General features: G+C 34.6%; 2 protein-coding genes across 10 annotated transcripts in view; both read right to left on the minus strand.

Moving 5' to 3' along the window:
• Nucleotides 1-473: 473 nt before the first annotated feature.
• On the minus strand, nucleotides 474-6,985 carry LOC149911023 (peptidyl-prolyl cis-trans isomerase FKBP14-like). Of its 2 annotated transcripts, none has more exons than XM_090102126.1 (6): nucleotides 6,846-6,985; nucleotides 6,456-6,629; nucleotides 5,757-5,855; nucleotides 3,055-3,143; nucleotides 2,450-2,637; nucleotides 474-1,705 (listed from the first exon to the last, which is right to left on the minus strand). In XM_090102126.1, exons 3-6 carry the CDS (start codon nucleotides 5,810-5,812, stop codon nucleotides 1,523-1,525), a joined length of 516 nt encoding a protein of 171 aa, XP_089958252.1. In that variant the 5' UTR covers nucleotides 5,813-5,855; nucleotides 6,456-6,629; nucleotides 6,846-6,985; the 3' UTR covers nucleotides 474-1,522. The 2 variants fall into 2 exon arrangements, with proteins under 2 accessions (XP_089958252.1, XP_089958245.1); XM_090102119.1 differs by having other exon boundaries at nucleotides 2,384-2,637.
• A 1-nt stretch (nucleotide 6,986) lies between these two features.
• LOC149911024 (jumonji, AT rich interactive domain protein 2-like) overlaps nucleotides 6,987-21,696 on the minus strand; it is a 34,676-nt gene continuing 19,966 nt past the window's right edge. For 3 of the 8 annotated variants that reach the window (XM_090102099.1, XM_090102108.1, XM_090102044.1), the window contains 12 exons: nucleotides 20,380-20,546; nucleotides 19,629-19,920; nucleotides 19,232-19,405; nucleotides 19,033-19,131; nucleotides 17,323-17,492; nucleotides 15,440-15,594; nucleotides 13,791-14,078; nucleotides 13,395-13,568; nucleotides 12,480-12,632; nucleotides 11,365-12,111; nucleotides 10,166-10,714; nucleotides 7,620-8,079 (listed from right to left, as the gene is read on the minus strand). In XM_090102099.1, coding sequence (XP_089958225.1) covers nucleotides 15,588-15,594; nucleotides 17,323-17,492; nucleotides 19,033-19,131; nucleotides 19,232-19,405; nucleotides 19,629-19,920; nucleotides 20,380-20,546 — 909 coding nt within the window. In that variant the 3' untranslated portion in view covers nucleotides 7,620-8,079; nucleotides 10,166-10,714; nucleotides 11,365-12,111; ... (2 more) ...; nucleotides 13,791-14,078; nucleotides 15,440-15,587. The other 5 variants (XM_090102053.1, XM_090102062.1, XM_090102080.1 and 2 more) reach the window with 5 other exon arrangements.

Genomic DNA, 21,696 nt, shown 5'->3' on the forward strand with positions numbered 1-21,696 from the left:
GACTTTGCTTATAACGGTTAATGTTGAAAGATGAGTCTTCCTACATTACATTTACAACATACATAGTACACAATATTTACTATGAATAAATGTAATATGTTACTGCCTCTCAGAGAAAACATAAATTAGGTAGAAACCACTATCGGCGCCGACAAGTTTGTTGAAACTTGTCGGCGCCTATCAGCGCTTATAAGCGCATGTTCATATATTTTCCAGCGCGGGCTACCAGCGCTTATAAGTTTCAAGCTTTCTTTCTGAATACGCCCTAAGATTAGATGAGATTTGACTCGACCCCCTCCCCCCCTTAAACACCTCACGTAATTTATGGAGCATGGACGCCCAATAAACACGTATTCATATTTTTATCTAAGATATTATTCACTGGGATATTATAAGAAAATAAAGGATATCATTGTATTTGATACGTAAATGAATTAGAAATATTAATTATTATTAGGGTAATTGAAACTCAGTTTTAGCCATATTATAATTTATTTCAACATCTCAAGAAATGATCATCATATATTATTTCTATTGAAAATATTTAAGCCGAGTATACCATAGACATATTATACTTATTTAATAAGTAGATATGTAACATAAGAATGTATAAAAAGCGAGTTAGGTATAACGACATATTATTACAGATCTATGGTAATTGGTAATAAAGTTTGAATGTTACTAAGACATACGAGTACAACAATAACTATCTTAATAAATCAGCAAAATTGCAAAACATAATATTAAAAAATAATTTGGAAAATCCAAAAGTGCACGCCTCATAATTTTTTTTTAATAAATATTTATTAATTATTATTTTTGTTTATTTAATAACAATTAAACCACATCGAATCAGACCCTGAAAAATGAAAGGGTTCTATTCCTGAGCATACTCAAGCGTAAGAGAAAAAAAAAGACTCGATTAGTTAAGTATTTCGGTCGCTATCGTGTTAACAAGAAAAAGGATCCGCACATACAGACACACGGACGTCCAAGACAGAACTTTTTTAAACTGTTTTTTAACTAGTTTAAATAACAAAAATGACATCAAAAATATCATGAACGTTAAAAATAGTGTTTTTTCTTAATATGTGTGAGTATGTATTATCTTACAAGTGCAATGTATGATACATAAAGAAATTTAAGTTTGAAAAATCAGATGTTTTGCGCGAAGTGACAGTAGTACCCACCTCAACGCTTCGCTTATGAGGCGTGCAATATAATATGAATAGAGAACGAAACGGTGTAAAATCTATAACTTATTAAAATAAATTATTTGACTTAACATAATAAAAGGCATAAGTACCAACAACATAATTATGTATAAAAATTAAAAAGTAAAGACTAACTATCTTATTATGCATGATCATGCAGCAATCGACGCGTCACTCCATTAAAAGTTATAACTTAACTGAGCCAATATATTGTATTATACGGATTATAAATATGTGCCAATCTCTATAGTCTATAATTATAGTACTCCCCGCATTAGCCTAATTTGGGAGTTTGTTGTACATAACATTTATAGTTCGTCGTGTTTTGGTCCTGAGAATTCTTCGTGGCTGATGAAACCGTTCTTATCTTTGTCTTCATGTTGGAATATTTCTTCGACTAGTTTTTCATGGCTCTCGAGCATTTGTTTGATGTCTTCGCTAATTTCAGCGCCGTCGGATGGAACCATCTGCTTCTTCAGATATTCGCTGACCTGGCAAATAAAAATAAGTTTTGTATATTAATTATCTAATAGAAATAACTTATTTACGTACTTAATATAAATTGTTAGGCACATTTTAATACCAAGTAAAGCTTATACTGAGAAGACTGGATAGCAATACTTTCTGAAGTTAGAGTCACCCGGCAAACGTTGTCGGTTGTTCTAACAGTTAAACCAGTAATAACTAAATAACTAAACAGTTAAACCAGTAATAAAAAAAGACGGGTTGCACTCCGGGAGTGCCGGCAGAAGTGAAAACTTGATTATTAACGTTGAGCATGTTTGATATCCATCCGTCTTACGCTTTTTCAATCAGGGTCACGTGTCCTGACGCGAGTTTAGGATTTTATACCCAACGCCGCTAAAGAAGTTATCACTTCAAAAATTATAGATGGATGGATTATATTATGTGAACATTTTAAAATTATTTATTAAATATTTATAATTATTTCTCAACTATTGAAGAATTTGACAGCAACGGAGGGAAAATATTGATTATAATACTGAAATTGAAATTTATATAAATAAGGCTATATTTTATGGTATTCAAGCAACCAGCTCATTGCCGTGCACTAAATACTTTAGAAATTACAGACTGTCCATGCGTAATTAATTACATTTGTATGCAGATGCGGTTAGATCCCATCACCCGTATAATCGTGAACTGACCTCTTCTCTCGACAGCACCGAGTCACGATCTGTGTCCATTGCCAAGAAGGCTAACTCTATACTCACTTCTTCGCGGGACAGCATGTTGTCCTTGTCAGCGTCGATCTCTTTGAATACGTTGGTTGTTGGGGGCGAGTCGCCGATGTTGATGAGTTCCACTTCGAAGTGGAGGGTGGCGTGGGGTGGGATCACGTTGCCGGCCCCGCGCTCACCGTACCCGAGCGACGATGGGATCACCAGCTTTCGTTTTTCACCTGAAAATTATGGCAGTACCTTACATCACACTGTTAATTAACTGTTTTAAGTTTCAACGCTGTCAACTGACAGCTCGACTCGAAACTTTATAATTATTAGTAAAGATTTGTAGGTATCTACGATTGTGTAAGAACAATTTTTATAACTAAGTATTTGTAACTGAAAACAGATTATTATTAGTTTACGAGTCAATTTAACCATACAGTAAAGATTAACAGAATTAAAAATCAGTATTTTCTTTATAAAAGTTTATCTTGGGCCATTCGTGCACAAGGCTACTCAAATATCTTCGTTTTTAGTCTCCAAGAGACTACCGCTATACAAATGCATTGAGATTCATACATAGATAATATCTATATATATTATGATAAAGATAAAGAGAAGAAAGATATTATGTCGAAGAGAAAATTACTTACCGACACACATGTCAACGAGACCCTCATCCCAACCTTTGATCACCTGACCGGCACCGAGTTGGAAAGTGAAAGGTTGGTCGCGGTCGTAGCTGTAACGAAGAAATGAATAGTTAGCAAGATGTCGGTATTTACATCGGTCATTAAATTTACAGTAATAACTTTCAAGTACTTAGCAGTAACTTGTAAGTCAATGGAAAATTCGTCAGCTAATAAGATTCAGTAGGTTATAGATGCTGTTGCGTTACTTTCTAGGTTCCAGCTGACGAACTTTTTTTTTTTCGCATGTTCAAGCTGCCAGCTGACGTATAATCTCCATGCTGTGACCAGCTGACTGTTCTTCTTTCAACATAATAGATAAAATATAATATGACAAACTTTTAAATGAGAGGAAATGACTGAAAAAATTTTTTTTTTCTACATGCGTGCGGGAGGCTAGGTCCCACTGCCCGACCCATCAACGGAGTCGCAGCTGACGGTCGCCAGTGTTCATAGTATAAGTCCCTTATGTATTTTACGAAGTTTCACTCGAGAGTAAATAATGAACCGAATAAAGCTGATAAATGCATGGTAGATACCCTAACTAATATAGTATAGTATTATATTATCTGTGCTAATATTACAGTCTCTGCTTCACGCCTAAACCACTGACTCGGTTCAAATGAAATATGGTATACACGTAGTTGGAAATCTGAGAAATGACATAGAATTCATCCCAGAAATCACAGTCGAAAAGCTACTTAAACGTATTCTGTGGAATATGTAACTCAGTGAGCCTGCTTTTGAGTTCAGAACACCTAGTAAAAACATATTACACTATTACAGGGTGCACATGGTGCAACTATTCATGTATTTTGACAATGCGATCAGACAAAAAGATAAATAGGTGCCGAGGATAACACTATTACATAGCCCATTGTTTCGGAATACAGGATGCTGCATTGCATCGAAAACTGTTCACCTATTATATCACAGATTTTACATAACCGTACCCTCCGAAATTTTATAACTAAACTTTTTTGTACTCCTACGATTTATTTTTGTCTTATTTTATTTTTACTTATTTATACTTATTTTATTTTTGTCTTTTAACTGAATCTAGACTGATTAAGAAAAACATTTGCAGGTACTTAAGATTAGAACGTCCGCGTCGATTTAAATATCTACTTTTACGTGCGTCTACGACAAATTTTTTAATAGTCCATTGAAAAGTTACATTTGGGTGTCGCGTTTTTTAGAGGACGCAATTTTATTTTTTTTTATGTGTAGGGGGGTCAGTGTGAAGCTATCACCAAGTTTGTGGGGTCGCCACCCTTGTCCCACGGCCGCCATCTTGAAAAGAGCGGTCGATATGGTTTTTACAATATAACTCTTAGGGCCGATTTTTCAATGCTTGGATAAAACTTATCCGTCCAATAAAGTATTACACGAAAATATTAAAATGTCACGTAAACTTTCAAATACGGGTAATTAGAATACTTTTCTAAAATTGTAGTTTTATACATTATTCGACGAATAAGTTTTAACCAAGGATTGAAATATCAGCCCTTAAACTATTTATCTGATAAAAAAACATTGTTAGCATTATTTGTTGCAAATTAAATTCTCTACACCTTTAGTCCAGTAACTTTTTGTCGTAAAACTATAAATAAAAAAAACTATAAGCGAAAATGGTCAGAAATTAGAGATATTTATATTTTTCGATAATTTATTTTTTATCATTTTACGAAGAAATGATATCAGACCATTTTTGTAGATTGTTTTTCGAGGAACAACTTTTATAAATAACATCATTACGTCAATAGCTGAGGTTATACAGCGCTCTGAAGTGAGTACTATTTTTCAGTGCTATTAGCTATTGTGCAACTCGGCTACTGTGCATGCACTGCACTAGCGCCGCCACGGGACTCGGTACGTCACGGCACGGCATAGGCACAAACTGCCCGTGTCTAAGTTTTTATATGTGTGCGTGCTTGTATAAACAAGTGGGGCGACAATTATAAACTTCATGTGATTGACATAGAGCTCACATTGGTTTGTACAACGCACACAAGCACAAATAGTGTACGCAGTCTTCTTACGAAGATATACAAACCAAATCCGAAACTACGGCGCAGCGTCTTTCCAAACTATACAAGGCCAGTACGCAACGATGTGAAACTAATCACGTATAGTTTGGAAATAACTTTTTTACAAAGTTCTTTCAATCTATACAACAGCAGTACGCAAATACTCGCGTATACTTTGTAGTGAAGTAAGTAAGAATAGCGCTCCAAAATATACAGCGCCAGTACGCATGCGGACTAATCGTGTATGTTTCGGAGTACAAACCTAACCTAACCCATAGGTAACCCTTATATCTGTTACCTATTTATTTTTCTAAGCTTACCTAATAATATTTTTATTCCATATTTTACTGAATCAATCAAGAAGAATAAAAGTAGATAGATAAAATAAAGCTGTACAAGTCTTTGATTGCCTATATATTTATAATTTCGCTCAAGCGTAAGTGGTGTAGTAGCTATATTTAGTTATACATATTTTGCGTACTGATCGTGTATAGTTTGGAACGAAGAAGCAAGCATCCGCGTTACAAAGTATACACGATCAGTACGCAAAATTCGTGTATATTTTATAATAATAAAATACGCTACGGCGCATCTAAAGTTCGGCGACCAATATAAAATATTATACTTTATGCTTACCTTAGACAGGTACAAGGTAACCCTGCAAAGTTCGCACTCATCTTGATCGCGAACATTCCAGGCACCGGTGTGAACTCGATTCTCTGGAATATCTTTACCCTGAAATTTGAATAAAAATATTAAATATTATGAATCAGTACGTTTGTTACAAAAGCGTAAATAAATTTATTTATTTACTAGCTTCCGCCCGCTACTCCGTCCGCGCGGATGTCGGTCTTCGCGTGGATGGTTTATTTCTCCATTTTGAGTAACTCTGACTATGACATCTTATAAAATATATCTATTGGACCCAAATACGGCTAGGCCTATAATAATACGCAACGTGTGTTCGCGGTTCTACAGAACAACGTCTATGGATAAAGCTATAAAATTAAGATTAATTTTTTTTTCTACGTATTTTTCCAGGATAAAAAGTATCCTATTTTACGCCCAGGATAATAAGGTATAATTATACCAAGTTTCATCGAAATCGAACCGGTAGTTTTCACGTGATGTCTTCACATACAGACAGACAAAAATTTTTTTAATCACATATTTGGGTTTGGTATCGATCCAGTAACACCCCCTGCTATTTATTTTTTCAATATTTTCAATGTACAGAATTGACCCTTCTACAGATTTATTATATGTATAGATTTATTTAAATAGGTACACATCACAGCTGACAATATTTTGAATATGTAACAATTTATAGCTCACTTTAAATCCAAGTTTTTTAATCGAACGACGGTTCTTATGCTCCTTTTTTATTATTTCATTCTATGTCGGGTAGATTTGCCTTAAAATATCCATAGGAGTACGTTGATCGCGTGTAAAAGATAATAAACACTTTTCGATAGAGAACGTGGCTGGTTCACAACTATTTGTTAACTCCTGTAAAAATAATAAAATTTAATGAAAATTCGCTCACAGCTATTCTATATTATAAAAATGAATCACCTAATGTGATATTAAGCGCAGAACTACGGATCGACAAATTCGGCAATTTTTTTAATACTTTCGTTAATGCACAGGTTTTAACACAGAAAAAAAGGGGCAATGCAATGCAAGTTAAATTAACAAAAATTAATATTATATGAACGTTTTTACCTTACTTTACTACACTTTCCAATACTCCAAAATTTGTGACAATCGAACAAGAGTAAGCCTTGGGGCACACTATGATGAATTCGCGGGGTTTTTGTACCGCACGGCACATTGATACGTTATACTTCTGTAACATTTCCGGGGGTATCATTGTAATGTCGGAGGGGAGCCAAATGGATTTGTTTTGGCAGAACGCAGGGCCAAGAATCTCCACTGCGCTGCGGAAGTTATTGCTTTGGTCGTCTGGTATGCCATACCTGGAAAAGCAGACGTATCGATTTAATTATTATTAATTTCGTTATTGTTTTCTAACAATCCAAAAAATTGTTTAAGCATTAAACTACATTACATAATATCGGCTCGCCAAATCCATACTAATATTATATAGACTGTCTGTTTCTTCTACACACTTTAACCAATAAACCAATTTGTATGAAATTTGGTACGAAAATAGTTTGAGATTCGAGACTTTTCTCGTGACCTTTCCGTGATAAAACTATCCGGAGCGAACCATAGCGCGAACTATGCTGGTTTTCCTTATACTATGCGGATAAAGATGCGCACGGAAAGCCAGTACATATATATATACATAAAAATGAATAGATGTATGAATTATTATTAATACCTCAATTCCTACTTGACCTTTGTAGGCTTATATAATACTTAATATATTATATTACCTTTTTAATATTCTAGTCGATTTCAATTTCGCTTATCTTCACCATTATATTGATTATCACATGACAACTCACCATATTTTCTGCGCACCCTCATGCATGTACTCAATCCAGGGTAGGCCGTGTGGGTCGCGATGCCAGCAACTAGTAGAGAACACCATAGAGAGGTGCAGGGTTGGCACCGTCATACCCACAACTGGGCCTAGGTAACTTAGAACGTTGCGGGGATTTTCACTCAGTCTCTGCGTATAAGAACATAAGTTGTGATCTCTATTTTTCGATCCGAGGATCAACTTTCCTCTGTTCTGTGTGTGTTATTACTCTCTGTGTGTATTATGTGGATGTACTTGGTATTAGTGGTCGGTTTATTGCAACGACATAACCTAATAGACATCTTATGTCTTATTTCCTACTACTCGTTTAGGAGCTAGCAACGTTGACAAGAGAGAATTTTAGTATAGTTGGTTCTTTGATATACTGTTTCTCTTCCTATTTCGGTTAGAGCCCGGGCTGTCTGGCTGGCCGCAGTGGTTGCGTTTATTAATTAGTACGCATCTTATCTGCACAGGAAAATATCCGTAATTTAAAGTCATTTATTAACGCGTAATTTTTAATCATTTGCCTTTAGATAGATCCATCAGACATAATTTTTTTATTGCAAGACGTTTTTTTCGTTGTTAAATAGGTGCCATACGCAATTTTTTATTTCAAAATAATTAAAATGTCATCGAAATAAGTGAAATTCCATCAACATGAGTCTTCGTGTAGGATAAGTAATCACTATGTTACTTATACTTTATATAATATTCATTTTACTATTAACAATTTCTTAGCAACAATCTACCATAGTGCCTCCTTTTTCCAACGAACCTCAAATAGGACGTTAATGTAAACTTGATAAAAACCAAATATCATCAAATTCATATTAATACCCAAAAGTGTAATAAATATGAAGCCATCTATTAAAATATCAGATTCAATATAAGAATTAAAAAAGGATAATATACACTGGTCATCAAAAAAATCGACCCACCTGCATTTTTACGGAAAATTGCGGTTTTCTCACAAACTAAAGAAAAAAATTGTTTGGAAACTGAACCGATTAATTAAACATGCATATTTACACGAATATAAACACATAAAATCATTAACATAATAAAAAAAAATGTCAATTTCAAATAAAGTTCAAAATCCTCAATTTTCAGCTTTTTCTTTATTTAATTTCAAATGCAGTTTATTTTGTAATCATGAAACTTATGATCACGATTCCTTCGAATTTATACTCAGTACTTTCTCTTCTTTCTGGAATGATAGCCTGCGTTCACCATTTTAAAGAAATAATCAAGATTTTGATGGTCTCTTGAGGAATTCGTTATCATTCTTCCCTCATGGCGGTTTTCAGGTCTCCTATTGTTGTAAGGGCTGAATTACGAGCTCTAAGCTTTATTTTTTAATTGTCCCACATGTGCTCTGTAGGTTTCAAATCGAGACTTTTTGCTAACCAGAGTGTAACTCTAATGCGGACCTCTTCTAAATACTGGATCACGATTCGCTCTACGTGTTTCCGAGCATTATCATGCATAGACTCAAAGTTTTTGCAGATACAGCCGGCATATTACACCATATGATAGTCCAAAACCTCGGTAATGTATTGAACAGCATTTAATGAGCATCTTTTTATCGTCAAGCTCCGTGCGCCTTGTCAAAGAAATGCCACTCTAGAACTTTACAGAGCCTCCATCATAATCGACCGTTTCTCCTACCTAGCACTGAACAAATCGTTCATCTGGTCATCGCATGACATAAAGACGTCTATCAGCACCATATAAAGTCATTTGCATCTTGTCACTCAAAAGTACTCACTCCCATTGGCCTATAGTCCAGTTTACGTGATTTCGAGTCAATTGAATCTGGTTTGTCGATGAGCTGTGGCTGATTGTGGCCATGTTTCTGGCTTGTGTGGTCTTAGTTTCTACTCCTTAAATCTTCTTCTAACAGTTCTGTCATTTATACCCACCTCCTTATCTTCACGCAGGCGTCACTAGAGATCTACACCAGACAGATGTCGATTTTGTAGAGTTGATTTCATTATCTAGGGGTCGTCCCTTTGAGGTGCCGCCCTATTTCTTGCAGATCAATATTTTCATCGATACTGCCCAGTCTCTAGAAACCTTTGGTAAACTCATCGAACTGCAAAACAGCTCAGATTTTAGTTTTTAGCCACAGCAAGTTGACATAACCCCTGTTTTAGTAGAGCCACAGTTTGGGCCCCCTCAGCTACAGTAGTATCCATTATTTTGAGACAAAATTTATCAAAACTACAGCATCAATTATTAAACTTAACGTTATGAATAAGAGATCCCGAAAAAAGTCATTTTTGAACTGGGAACACGGGCATAATTTGTCCCGCCGTAAACCGTCAAATCAACACTGTACAGTATTTCTGTATAAAAATTTGTTAAGAATCATTAAGTGCAGTAAAATTTACGACAAACATAATGATTAGCATGTTATCAGACCCTTACAACAAAATACAACAATATAAGACGACTTATTTGTGAAATAATCGATAAATAGCAAACATAGTGTAGGTGGGTCGATTTTTTTGATGACCAGTGTAATATAAGTAATAAAGTTATTACTTACCTTTACATAAACTCTAGTGTAAACCTTGTACATAATATACTCTAATAGCGTCTTTACTCATCAGTCTAAGGTATTGTCTAAACGTGTTCGGCGTTCGCCTTAGATACGATGTCTAATAGATTATGATGCGTTTGTTTTCACCCAAGTTTTACCATTCGGAAAGCTTCTTTTACTGAGAAGAACCGCCAAGAAGCATAGTTGCTCATTTAAAATCATGTCAAATATTATTGAATAGATAAATGAGGTAACACAATGCAAATACAATCATAGTATTATGAAAAATGACATAAAAATTAAACAAATTAGCCCGAAATTCTTCTTTTTTTGTTGCATATTTGATATATAGCGATAAAATTATAAAAGCCCTTATATTTTTTACATTGTTCCTTCAGTCAGCCGCAATTGAAGGTTTTCTAAAATTCCTGTCAGCACCTCCGACGACACGATGTGTTCTACCTCTAATGGGAATTTTGGTTTTATATTTTTTTTTAATATTGTTAATCCGTGTTCCAAACAAAGCGCAGATTTTTTTTGGGACATCTCCTTGACCTGCAAATCATAATAAAGAGTTTAAATTGAAAACATATAATTTTTAACTTCTTTATTTAATATTTTAAATGGGTATTTTGTTGCTTTATTGTGTTGTGGGAATTTCCTATGACCACGCGGGCGAAACCGCGGGCGGAAAGGTATTTAAGGTAACTTGTAGCCAGTGGTGTGCATTCCATAAATACATAAAAACGCTGGCTACCGGACCCTACCAAACTTAGATCAATATTTAATATCCAATAATAAAAATTACAGTGTTCTTTTATTTTATTAATCACCTCACGTAGTATGAAACTAAATATTTCAAATATATTTCAACAAATCCACCTATCGGTATTTTGGTGGCATTATTATGTATATTCTATAACTCGGCTACTGTGCATGCACTGCACTAGCGCCGCCACGTCACGGCACGGCAAAGGCACAAACTGCCCGTGTCTAAGTGTTTATATGTGTGCGTGCTTGTAGAAACTAGTGGGGCGACAATTATAAACTTCATGTGATTGACATAGAGCTCACATTGGTTTGTACAACGCACACAAGCATAAATAGTGTAGGCAGTCTCCTTACGAAGATATACAAACCGAATCCGAAACTACGGCGCATCTGAAGTTCGGCGACCAATTTAAAATGTTATACTTTATGCTTACCTTAGACAGGTATAAGGTAACCCTGCAAAGTTCGCACTCATCTTGATCGCGAACATTCCAGGCACCGCACTATGTGTTTTTAGGCCCGAAAAAGTTTCATTCTTTTTTTATTGGAAATATCTAAGGAGCTTCTCTTTTTAAATGCACGAGTAGAACACCCAGAGTTTTATTTCAAAATATTTAAAATATTGGAATTTTCGCGGCCGACTGAGCTAAATAAATTCGTATAAAAAAAAATAGATACACTAGATAATTTATTATGTTGCAATTTGCGCAATATAATAACTTCGTGGTTAGAATGTGGTATTTTTGTCACATGTAGCCCTCAGTTCAAGGCTTATTTTGGTACTAAACAGAGCTTCTACTAACGCCTGCATATAATATAAAAAAATAAAAACGAAAATCAGTAAAAATTACAATACTTTCGCCTCTATCGACAATATCGAAAATTTCAAAAAGGGATAATTTGCGCCTGTAATCACTACATATATTAGCAACATAATAAATTATCTAGTGTATCTATTTTTTTTTATACGAATTTATTTAGCTCAGTCGGCCGCGAAAATTCCAATATTTTAAATATTTTTTTAAAAATCGTGTTTTTGAAATAAAACTCTGGGTGTTCTACTCGTGCATTTAAAAAGAGAAGCTCCTTAGATATTTCCAATAAAACAAGAATGAAACTTTTTCGGGCCTAAAAACATATAGTGCACCGGTGTGAACTCGATTCTCTGGAATATCTTTACCCTGAAATTTGGATTAAAATATTAAATATTATGAATCAGTACATATATATGTTACAAAAAAGTAAAAAAATATTTTGAATATGTTACAATTGAGTCGATACTCGATACATATCAAACTCCGGTAAGGCCATTCTAACAGAAATGTGGGAATCGAAGTATTTCTAATAACTTAAAAAAACGATATGTTTGGACCTTTATAATTTATGACGAATATAATATTATACATTAGAATTATTTTTACGAAGAAAAAGAAATGTATTACTTGATGATTAGGTATGCCACAAAATTAGATTTAAATCTGGACATACAGGCGTTTGATACGTACCAGCAAAATTTACCGGGATTTGAAAAACATCGTATTGGACTTACAGGAATATTTTTTACATTGTTCCTTCAGTCAGCCGCAATTGTAGTTTTTCTATAATTCTACCTCTAATGGGAATTTTGGTTTATATATTTTTTTAATATTGTTAATCCGTGTTCCAAACAAAGCGCAGATTTTTTTTGGGACATTTCCTTGACCTGCAAATAATAATAAAGAGTTTAAATTGAAAATATACAATTTGTAGTTACAAATTGAAAGTTTTGTAGTTAAAAATTTGTAGTTACAAATTTAAAGAAGTTTCTTTATTTAATACTAGCTTCCGCCCGCGACTCCGTCCGCGCGGATGTCGGTCTTCGCGTGGTTTATTTTCCATTTTGAGTAACTCTGTCAATGACATCTTATAAATCTATTGGACCCAAATACGGCTAGGCCTATAATAATATGCAACGTGTGTTCGCGGTTCAACAGAACAACGTCTATGGATAAAACTGAAAAATTAAGATTAATTTATTTCTACTTATTTTTCCAGGATAAAAAGTATCCTATTTTACGCCCAGGATAATAAGGTTTAATTATACCAAGTTTCATCGAAATCGAACCGTTAGTTTTCACGTGATGTCTTCACATACAGACAGACAGACAAAATTTTTTTTAATCACATACTATTTGGGTTTGGTATCGATCCAGTAACACCCCCTGCTATATATTTTTTCAATAAGGCGGCGGAAAGGTATTTAAAGTAACTTGTAGCCAGTGGTGTGCAGTGGCGGTACGTTCATACAAGCCGAAAAGCCCGGCTTGCCTTAGAAATTCGCTACGAGACAGGAAAATACCCATATTCACGTTTGAATATTCGCTCGCAATGAGCAATTCATAATTTGCTCCGAAATTCAATGAGAACTCACCTACAATATTTTGAATGAAATATTTTGAATATGTAACAATAATTTATAGCTCACCTTAAATGCAAGTTTTTTAATCGAACGACAGTTCTTAAGCTCCTTTTTTATTATTTCATTCAATGTCGGGTAGATTTGCCTTAGGATATCCATAGGAGTACGTTGATCGCGTGTTAAAGGTAATAGCAACTTTTCAATAGAGAACATGACTGGTTCACAACTATTTGTTAACTCCTGTAAAAATAATAAAGTTTAATGAAAATTCGCTCACAGCTATTCTATATTATAAAAATGAATCACCTAATATGATATTAAGCCCAGAACTACGGTTCGACCAATCGGCAATTTTTTTAATACTTTCGTTAATGCACAGGTTTTTACAAAGAAAACACGACAAAGGGGCAATGCAATGCAAGTTAAATAAACAAAAATTCGCACGTATCACAAGAAAGTTACCTTAAATATATGAACATAGTTTTTAATCCAGCTGTTTGTAGCGAAGTACACACTTTCTGACACTGCAAAATTTGTATCGAACAAGAGTAAGCCTTGGGGCACACTATGATGAATTCGCGGGGTTTTTATACCGCACGGCACATTGATACGTTATACTTCTGTAACATTTCCGGGGGTATCATTGTAATGTCGGAGGGGAGCCAAATGGATTTGTTTTGGCAGAACGCAGGGCCAAGAATCTCCACTGCGCTGCGGAAGTTATTGCTTTGGTCCTCTGGTATGCCATACCTGGAAAAGCAGACGTATCGATTTAATTAATATTAATTTCGTTATTGTTTTCTAACAATCCAAAAAATTGTTTAAGCAATTTAGTACATTACAGTACTCCAAAATTAATAATGCGCATGCAGATCTTCGCCAATTATCGTAATTCCAGAAACACCCGAATCATTGAATCGTAAGTACCCTAAACAATGCACTTGCATCTTGCACCTTGTTCGAAAGAAATAAGAGTCAAGTCATAGTCATACACAATCGAAAACAATTCGGGCGGTAGGTGACGGTAGCCTATCAGTCAAAAAATTCAAAAATCCGTCAGTCATCTTTATAAATTAGTGGTTACCGCACGTATTATCTCTGTATGGAATTATATAGAGCTGCTGTTACATACCTACCTTTCTTAGTTTTGTTTCAAAGTTGAATTTTCCGATAAAATGATTATTTACACAGGTAGCAGATAGCAACGGGGAAAGTGAAAGTTAATAAGTGCATAATGAAAGTTCTGATCATTCTACGTTATCAAAAATAGAGATAATCCCTGATTCTGTAAATCCTTTGGACTGAGATTTTAATGATTAGAATTCTACAATTTAAATGTAAACCAGTGATTGAAAATATTTTTTAAATAATATAAACTTTGTCTTATTTTAACCTTCCATACATCCATAATCACGCCAGCTTCAGTAAGACACTTTAATAGTTCTAAGTATAGAATTTTCCAAGTAAATCAATACCATAAAATCACAATAAAACTCATAATTCTAATAAACTATGCATGAAGAAAATACATTTAACCACTCTATATATACATATCGTCTTCGGAAGCTCGGGGAATATGACAGTCGCCGAACAGTGACGAACTTTTCTATGCGCATTATCAGTTTGGGAGTACTGTAAATAATATCGGCTCGCCAAATCCATACTAATATTATGTAGACTGTCTGTCTCTTCTTCACACTTTAACCAATAATCAATTTGTATGAAATTTGGTACGAAAATAGTTTGAGATTCGAGACTTTTCTCGTGACCTTTCCGTGATTAAAAATATCCGGAGCGAGCCATAGCGCTGCTGGTTTTCCTTTTACTATGCGGATAAAGATGCGCACGGAAAGCTAGTACATATACAGGGTCTCCCACTATTGGTATACTAAGCGCGAAGGAACTCGTAGTTTTGCATACACTGATCACGTAAAAAATACTTATGAATGGATGTATGAATTATTAATTTATTATTAATATTTCAATTCCTACTTGACGTTTGTAGGCTTTATAATACTTAATATATTATATTACCTTTTAAGTATTCTAGTCGATTTCTATTTCGCTTATCTTCACCATTATATTTGAATGATTATCACATGACAACTCACCATATCTCATGCATGTACTCAATCCAGGGTAGGCCGTGTGGGTCGCGATGCCAGCAACTAGTAGAGAACACCATAGAGAGGTGCAGGGTTGGCACCGTCATACCCACAACTGGGCCTAGGTAACTTAGAACGTTGCGGGGATTTTCACTCAGTCTCTGCGTATTACAACATTTTAGTTATTTATAATGTCTTTTTGATTGAACATTAAAAAATTGTACATCTATTTCATAGTTTCCAATATGTTAAGGAATTACACCATACTCAGAATACTATGATTGTATTTGCATTGTGTTACCTCATTTATCTATTCAATAATATTTGACATGATTTTAAATGAGCAACTATACTTCTTGGCGGTTCTTCTCAGTAAAAGAAGCTTTCCGAATGGTAAAACTTGGGTGAAACCAAACGCATCATAATCTATTAGACACCGTATCTAAGGCGAACGCCAAACACGTTTAGACAATACTTTAGACTGATGAGTAATACCTAAAGACGCCACTAGAGTTTATGTAAAGGTAAGTAATAACTTTATTACTTATATTATATTATTCTTTATTAATACTTATATTGAATAATTAGTAAACTAATATTTTAATAGATGGTTTCATATTTATTACACTTTTGGGTATTAATATGAATTTGATGAAATTTGGTTATAATCAAGTTTACATTAACGTCCTATTTGAGGTTCGTTGGGAAAAGGAGGCACTATGGTAAATTGTTGCTAAAAAATTGTTAATAGTAAAAATGAATATTATATCTTCTTATATATAAAAATGAATCGCAAAATGTGTTGGTAAGCGCATAACTCGAGAACGGCTGAACCGATTTCGATAATTCTTTTTTTATTATATTCCTTGAAGTACGAGGATGGTTCTTATGTAGAGAAAACGTAAACATGTACCACGGGCGAAGCCGGGGCGGACCGCTAGTATAAAATATAAGTAACATAGTGATTACTTATCCTACACGAAGACTCATGTTGATGGAATTTCACTTATTTCGATGACATTTTAATTATTTTGAAATAAAAAATTGCGTATGGCACCTCTTTAACAACGAATGAAACGTCTTGCAATAAAAAAATATGTCTGATGGATCTATCAAATGATTAAAAATTACGCGTTAATAAATGACTTTAAATTACGGATATTTTCCTGTGCAGATAAGATGCGTACTAATAAACGCAACCGCTGCGGCCAGCCAGACAGCCCGGGCTGTAACCGAAATAGGAAGAGAAACAGTATATCAAAGAACCAACTATACTAAAATTCTCTCTTGTCAACATTGCTAGCTCCTAAACGAGTAGTAGGAAATAAGACATAAGATGTCTATTAGGTTATGTCGTTGCAATAAACCGACCACTAATACCAAGTACATCCATATAATACACACAGAGAGTAATAACACACACAGAACAGAGGAAAGTTGATCCTCGGATCGAAAAATAGAGATCACAATCATTTAATATTAACTGTCAGTCGCTGCAATTGACCGAACGTGACGCAGTTTCCATGCAAGAAGTGAATACATAATTTCTTCACTTTTCGTTAAACATTTAACGTTATATATTAAACATGCTACTACAAGTACACTTTATATAAATTATTGAAATAAGATATAGATATATAGTTCAGTCCCACGGCTGAAACAACAACAACAACAGTAGGGCAACTAATACATGTATGAATTGCAAAAACAATTATTAAATCTTTCAATCATTGAATCAAATGGCAAATCAAAAAAAAATAATTTTATAAAAAAAAAAACAATATTATGAAAAATGACATAAAACTTAAACAAATTAGCCCGAAATTCTTCTTTTGTTGCATATTTGATATATATAGCGATAAAATTATAAAAGCCCTTATATTTTTTACATTGTTCCTTCAGTCAGCCGCAATTGTAGTTTTTCTATAATTCCTGTCAGCACCTCCGATGACACGATGTGTTCTACCTCTAATGGGAATTTTGGTTTTATATTTTTTTTTAATATTGTTAATCCGTGTTCCAAACAAAGCGCAGATTTTTTTTGAAACATCCCCTTGACCTGCAAATCATAATAAAGAGTTTAAATTGAAAACATACAATTTTTAACTTTTTTATTTAATATTTTAAATGGGTGGGACCACGCGGGCGAAGCCGCGGGCGGGAAGGTATTTAAGGTAACTTGTAGCCAGTGGTGTGCATTCCATAAATACATAAAAACGCTGCCTACCGGACCCTACATAAATTAAGGCTGGTTTACACTTTGATTAGTGCGAGTGCAGGTGTGTAGTGCGAGTAGTGTCCAATTCGCGACGCTACACACCAGGCATGGGCGTTGAATCAACGGACTAGTTAAATTAACCGTCTATGTACACTCAACGATTCGACTAGTCCATCGTTCATCAACGGACTAGTTGAATTCAACGACTAAACAAAAGAGTCGAAACGCTCGTCAACGCGTCCGCGACGGTTAACTCTTCGACGTGGCCGTATAATAGTCCACCGTAGACGGCTAAACGACTCGTCGTAGACGGCTCGTCAGTCGACACGTTTGTATCAACTACCAGTTGATAGTTCAATATTTTTACCGTTAATTCCGTTTGACTTTTAATGAGATTACTATGATCAATGCTCGAAATATTGAAAAAAAAGGAGATTAATTTGTATTAATTTGATATTATTGAATTGTCTTAAAAATCTAAGATAAGTATTTTTTTTTATTCAGTTAATTTATTACATATCATAAGGATTACCTACCTATAATAATATATTGAATAATGTTAAAATATCGACTATAACTAACAACTTAAAACGACAAGTTAAAACATAAACAAAAACTTGGTAATAGATAGGTGATAAATATATAATTGTTAAAAAACAGCTCTGACTTTTTCTTTACTAGAGACAACCCTGACATTGAATTCTTTGAAAATCTATAATTCGTAATAACTTCGTGGTAAGAATGTGGAATTTTACATGTAGAGTGTAGACCTCAGTTCAAGGTAACGAACGTTCGATTACCAATACCGTCGCGCGTCGGTCGACCGTGTCAATTCGTTTCAGTTTACACATCGACTAGTCGAAGATTTTAACTAGTTGATCGACTAGTTGATTAACGACATTTAACGGTCTAGTCTCGTTGATGAAAAATGCGTCGACGACCCATTCCTACTACACACTACGCTAAACACTAAACACTCCTGTCCAGACGTGTTTAGGCAGACACACTGCGAGTGAGGGGGAAGGGAGGGCGCGCGGGACGTGGCTACTCGCAGTCCACTCGCAAAAAAATAGAACACGCTTCTGTTCACTTTACTACACAGCCTACTAATCACTTGCACTAAACAGTCGCTGTCCACACCTAGTCACTAATCACCTGCACTCGCACTAATCAGATTGTGAATCAGCCATAAGATCAGTAATTAATATCCAAAAATAAAAATTACAGTGTTCCTTTATTTTATTAATTACCTCACGTAGTGATGTATGAAACTAAATATTTCAAATATAGGCAGTTCTTACGAAGATATACAAACCGAATCTGAAACTACGGCGCATCTGAAGTTCGGCGACCAATTTAAAATGTTATACTTTATGCTTACCTTAGACAGGTATAAGGTAACCCTGCAAAGTTCGCACTCATCTTGATCGCGAACATTCCAGGCACCGGTGTGAACTCGATTCTCTGGAATGTCTTTACCCTAAAATTTTGATTAAAATATTAAATATTATGAATCAGTACATATGTTACAAAAGCGTAAGGAAATATTTTGAATATGTAACAATTAATTTATAGCTCACCTTAAATCCAAGTTTTTTAATCGAACGACGGTTCTTAAGCTCTTTTTTTATTATTTCATTCAATGTCGGGTAGATTTGCCTTAAAATATCCATAGGAGTACGTTGATCGCTTGTAAAAGATAATAGCAACTTTTCAATAGAGAACATGGCTGGTTCACAACTATTTGTTAACTCCTGTAAAAATAATAAAGTTTAATGAAAATTCGCTCACAGCTATTCTATATTATAAAAATGAATCACCTACTATGATATTAAGCGCAGAACTACGGTTCGACAAATTCGGCAATTTTTTTAATACTTTCGTTAATGCACAGGTTTTTACACAGAAAACACGACAAAGGGGCAATGCAATGCAAGTTGAATAAACAAAAATTCGCACGTATCACAAGAAAGTTACCTTAAATATATGAACATAGTTTTTAATCCAGCTGTTTGTAGCGAAGTACACACTTTCTGACACTGCAAAATTTGTGGCAATCGAACAAGAGTAAGCCTTGGGGCACACTATGATGAATTCGCGGGGTTTTTGTACCGCACGGCACATTGATACGTTATACTTCTGTAACATTTCCGGGGGTATCATTGTAATGTCGGAGGGGAGCCAAATGGATTTGTTTTGGCAGAACGCAGGGCCAAGAATCTCCACTGCGCTGCGGAAGTTATTGCTTTGGTCGTCTGGTATGCCATACCTGGAAAAGCAGACGTATCGATTTAATTATTATTTATTTCGTTATTGTTTTCTAACAATCCAAAAAATTGTTTAAGCATTAAACTACATTACATAATATCGGCTCGCCAAATCCATACTAATATTATATAGACTGTCTGTTTCTTCTACACACTTTAACCAATAAACCAATTTGTATGAAATTTGGTACGAAAATAGTTTGAGATTCGAGACTTTTCTCGTGACCTTTCCGTGATAAAACTATCCGGAGCGAACCATAGCGCGAACTATGCTGGTTTTCCTTTTACTATGCGGATAAAGATGCGCACGGAAAGCCAGTACATATATACATAAAAATGAATAGATGTATGAATTATTATTAATACCTCAATTCCTACTTCTTAATATACTTTATAATATTCTAATCGATTTCAATTTCGCTTATCTTCACCATTATATTGATTATCACATGACAACTCACCATATTTTCTGCGCACCCTCATGCATGTACTCAATCCAGGGTAGGCCGTGTGGGTCGCGATGCCAGCAACTAGTAGAGAACACCATAGAGAGGTGCAGGGTTGGCACCGTCATACCCACAACTGGGCCTAGGTAACTTAGAACGTTGCGGGGATTTTCACTCAGTCTCTGCGTATTACAACATTTTAGTTATTTATAATGTCTTTCTGATTGAACGTTAAAAAATTGTACATCTATTTCACAGTTTCCAATATGTTAAGGAATTACACCATACTCAGAATACTATGATTGTATTTGCATTGTGTTACCTCATTTATCTATTCAATAATATTTGACATGATTTTAAATGAGCAACTATGCTTCTTGCCGGTTCTTCTCAGTAAAAGAGGCTTCCCGAATGGTAAAACTTGGGTGAAACCAAACGCATCATAATCTAATAGACACCGTATCTAAGGCGAACGCCGAACACGTTTGGAAAATACCTTAGACTGATGAGTAATACCTAAATACGCCACTAGAGTATAATATATTCTATGCCACGCGTCTGACTTAAATTTAGTATCGACCATTTACGTGATCCATGTACACCTCCTGTCACTATACAAAAATATTTAAAAAAGAACAGAGAAAGAAGAAAAAAAAACATATAATAGATATACAGTTGTGTATAGTGCGTGAGTGTGGCGTATTTCCAAACTATACATAGCCAGAACGCAACCATAGGAAACTGCTCGTGTATACTTTGTAATGCTGTTTTTAAGTTTGTTATTACAATATATACACGAATTTTGCGTACTGATCGTGTATACTTTGTTACGCGGATGCTTGCTTCTTCGTTCCAAACTATACACGATCAGTACGCAAAATATGTATAACTAAATATAGCTACTACACAACTTACGCTTGAGCGAAAAAATAAATATATAGGCAATCAAAGACTTGTACAGTTATATCTATCTACTTTTATTCTTCTTGATTGATTCAGTAAAATATGGAAAAAAATATTATTAGGTAAGCTTAGAAAAATAAATAGGTAACAGATATAAGGGTTACCTATGGGTTAGGTTAGGTTCGTGTTTTTTTTAACTACACAAAAATAGCTCCGTCGCCTCGCAACCGTCTTCTTCTGGACTTATTAGATTCTTACATTTTAGCACTATTGTCAATTGTAAGTCGTGCAGTATAGTCGGAAACGAAGACACAAGCATCCTCGATACAAAAAATATACGATCAGTACGCAACATTATATACACAATACACATGCATTTTAATAATAAATTTCAAACAGCAATACAATAATATAAACGCGAGCAATGGA

This window comes from Colias eurytheme, chromosome 1, assembly GCF_061535395.1.
Source record: "Colias eurytheme isolate Ceu_HAF_F1 chromosome 1, ilColEury1 Martin Lab GWU primary, whole genome shotgun sequence".
NCBI lineage: Eukaryota > Metazoa > Arthropoda > Insecta > Lepidoptera > Pieridae > Colias > Colias eurytheme.

Coding starts and splice junctions, on each gene's coding strand:
- LOC149911023 (XM_090102119.1), bottom strand. CDS start 5,812: ATGTTCGCGATCAAGATGAGTGCGAACTTTGCAGGGTTACCTTGTACC. Junction 2,638..3,054: donor TCTCGTTGACATGTGTGTCG/GTAAGTAATTTT, acceptor CATAATTTTCAG/GTGAAAAACGAAAGCTGGTG. Junction 1,706..2,383: donor CGGTGCTGTCGAGAGAAGAG/GTCAGTTCACGA, acceptor TTTATTTGCCAG/GTCAGCGAATATCTGAAGAA.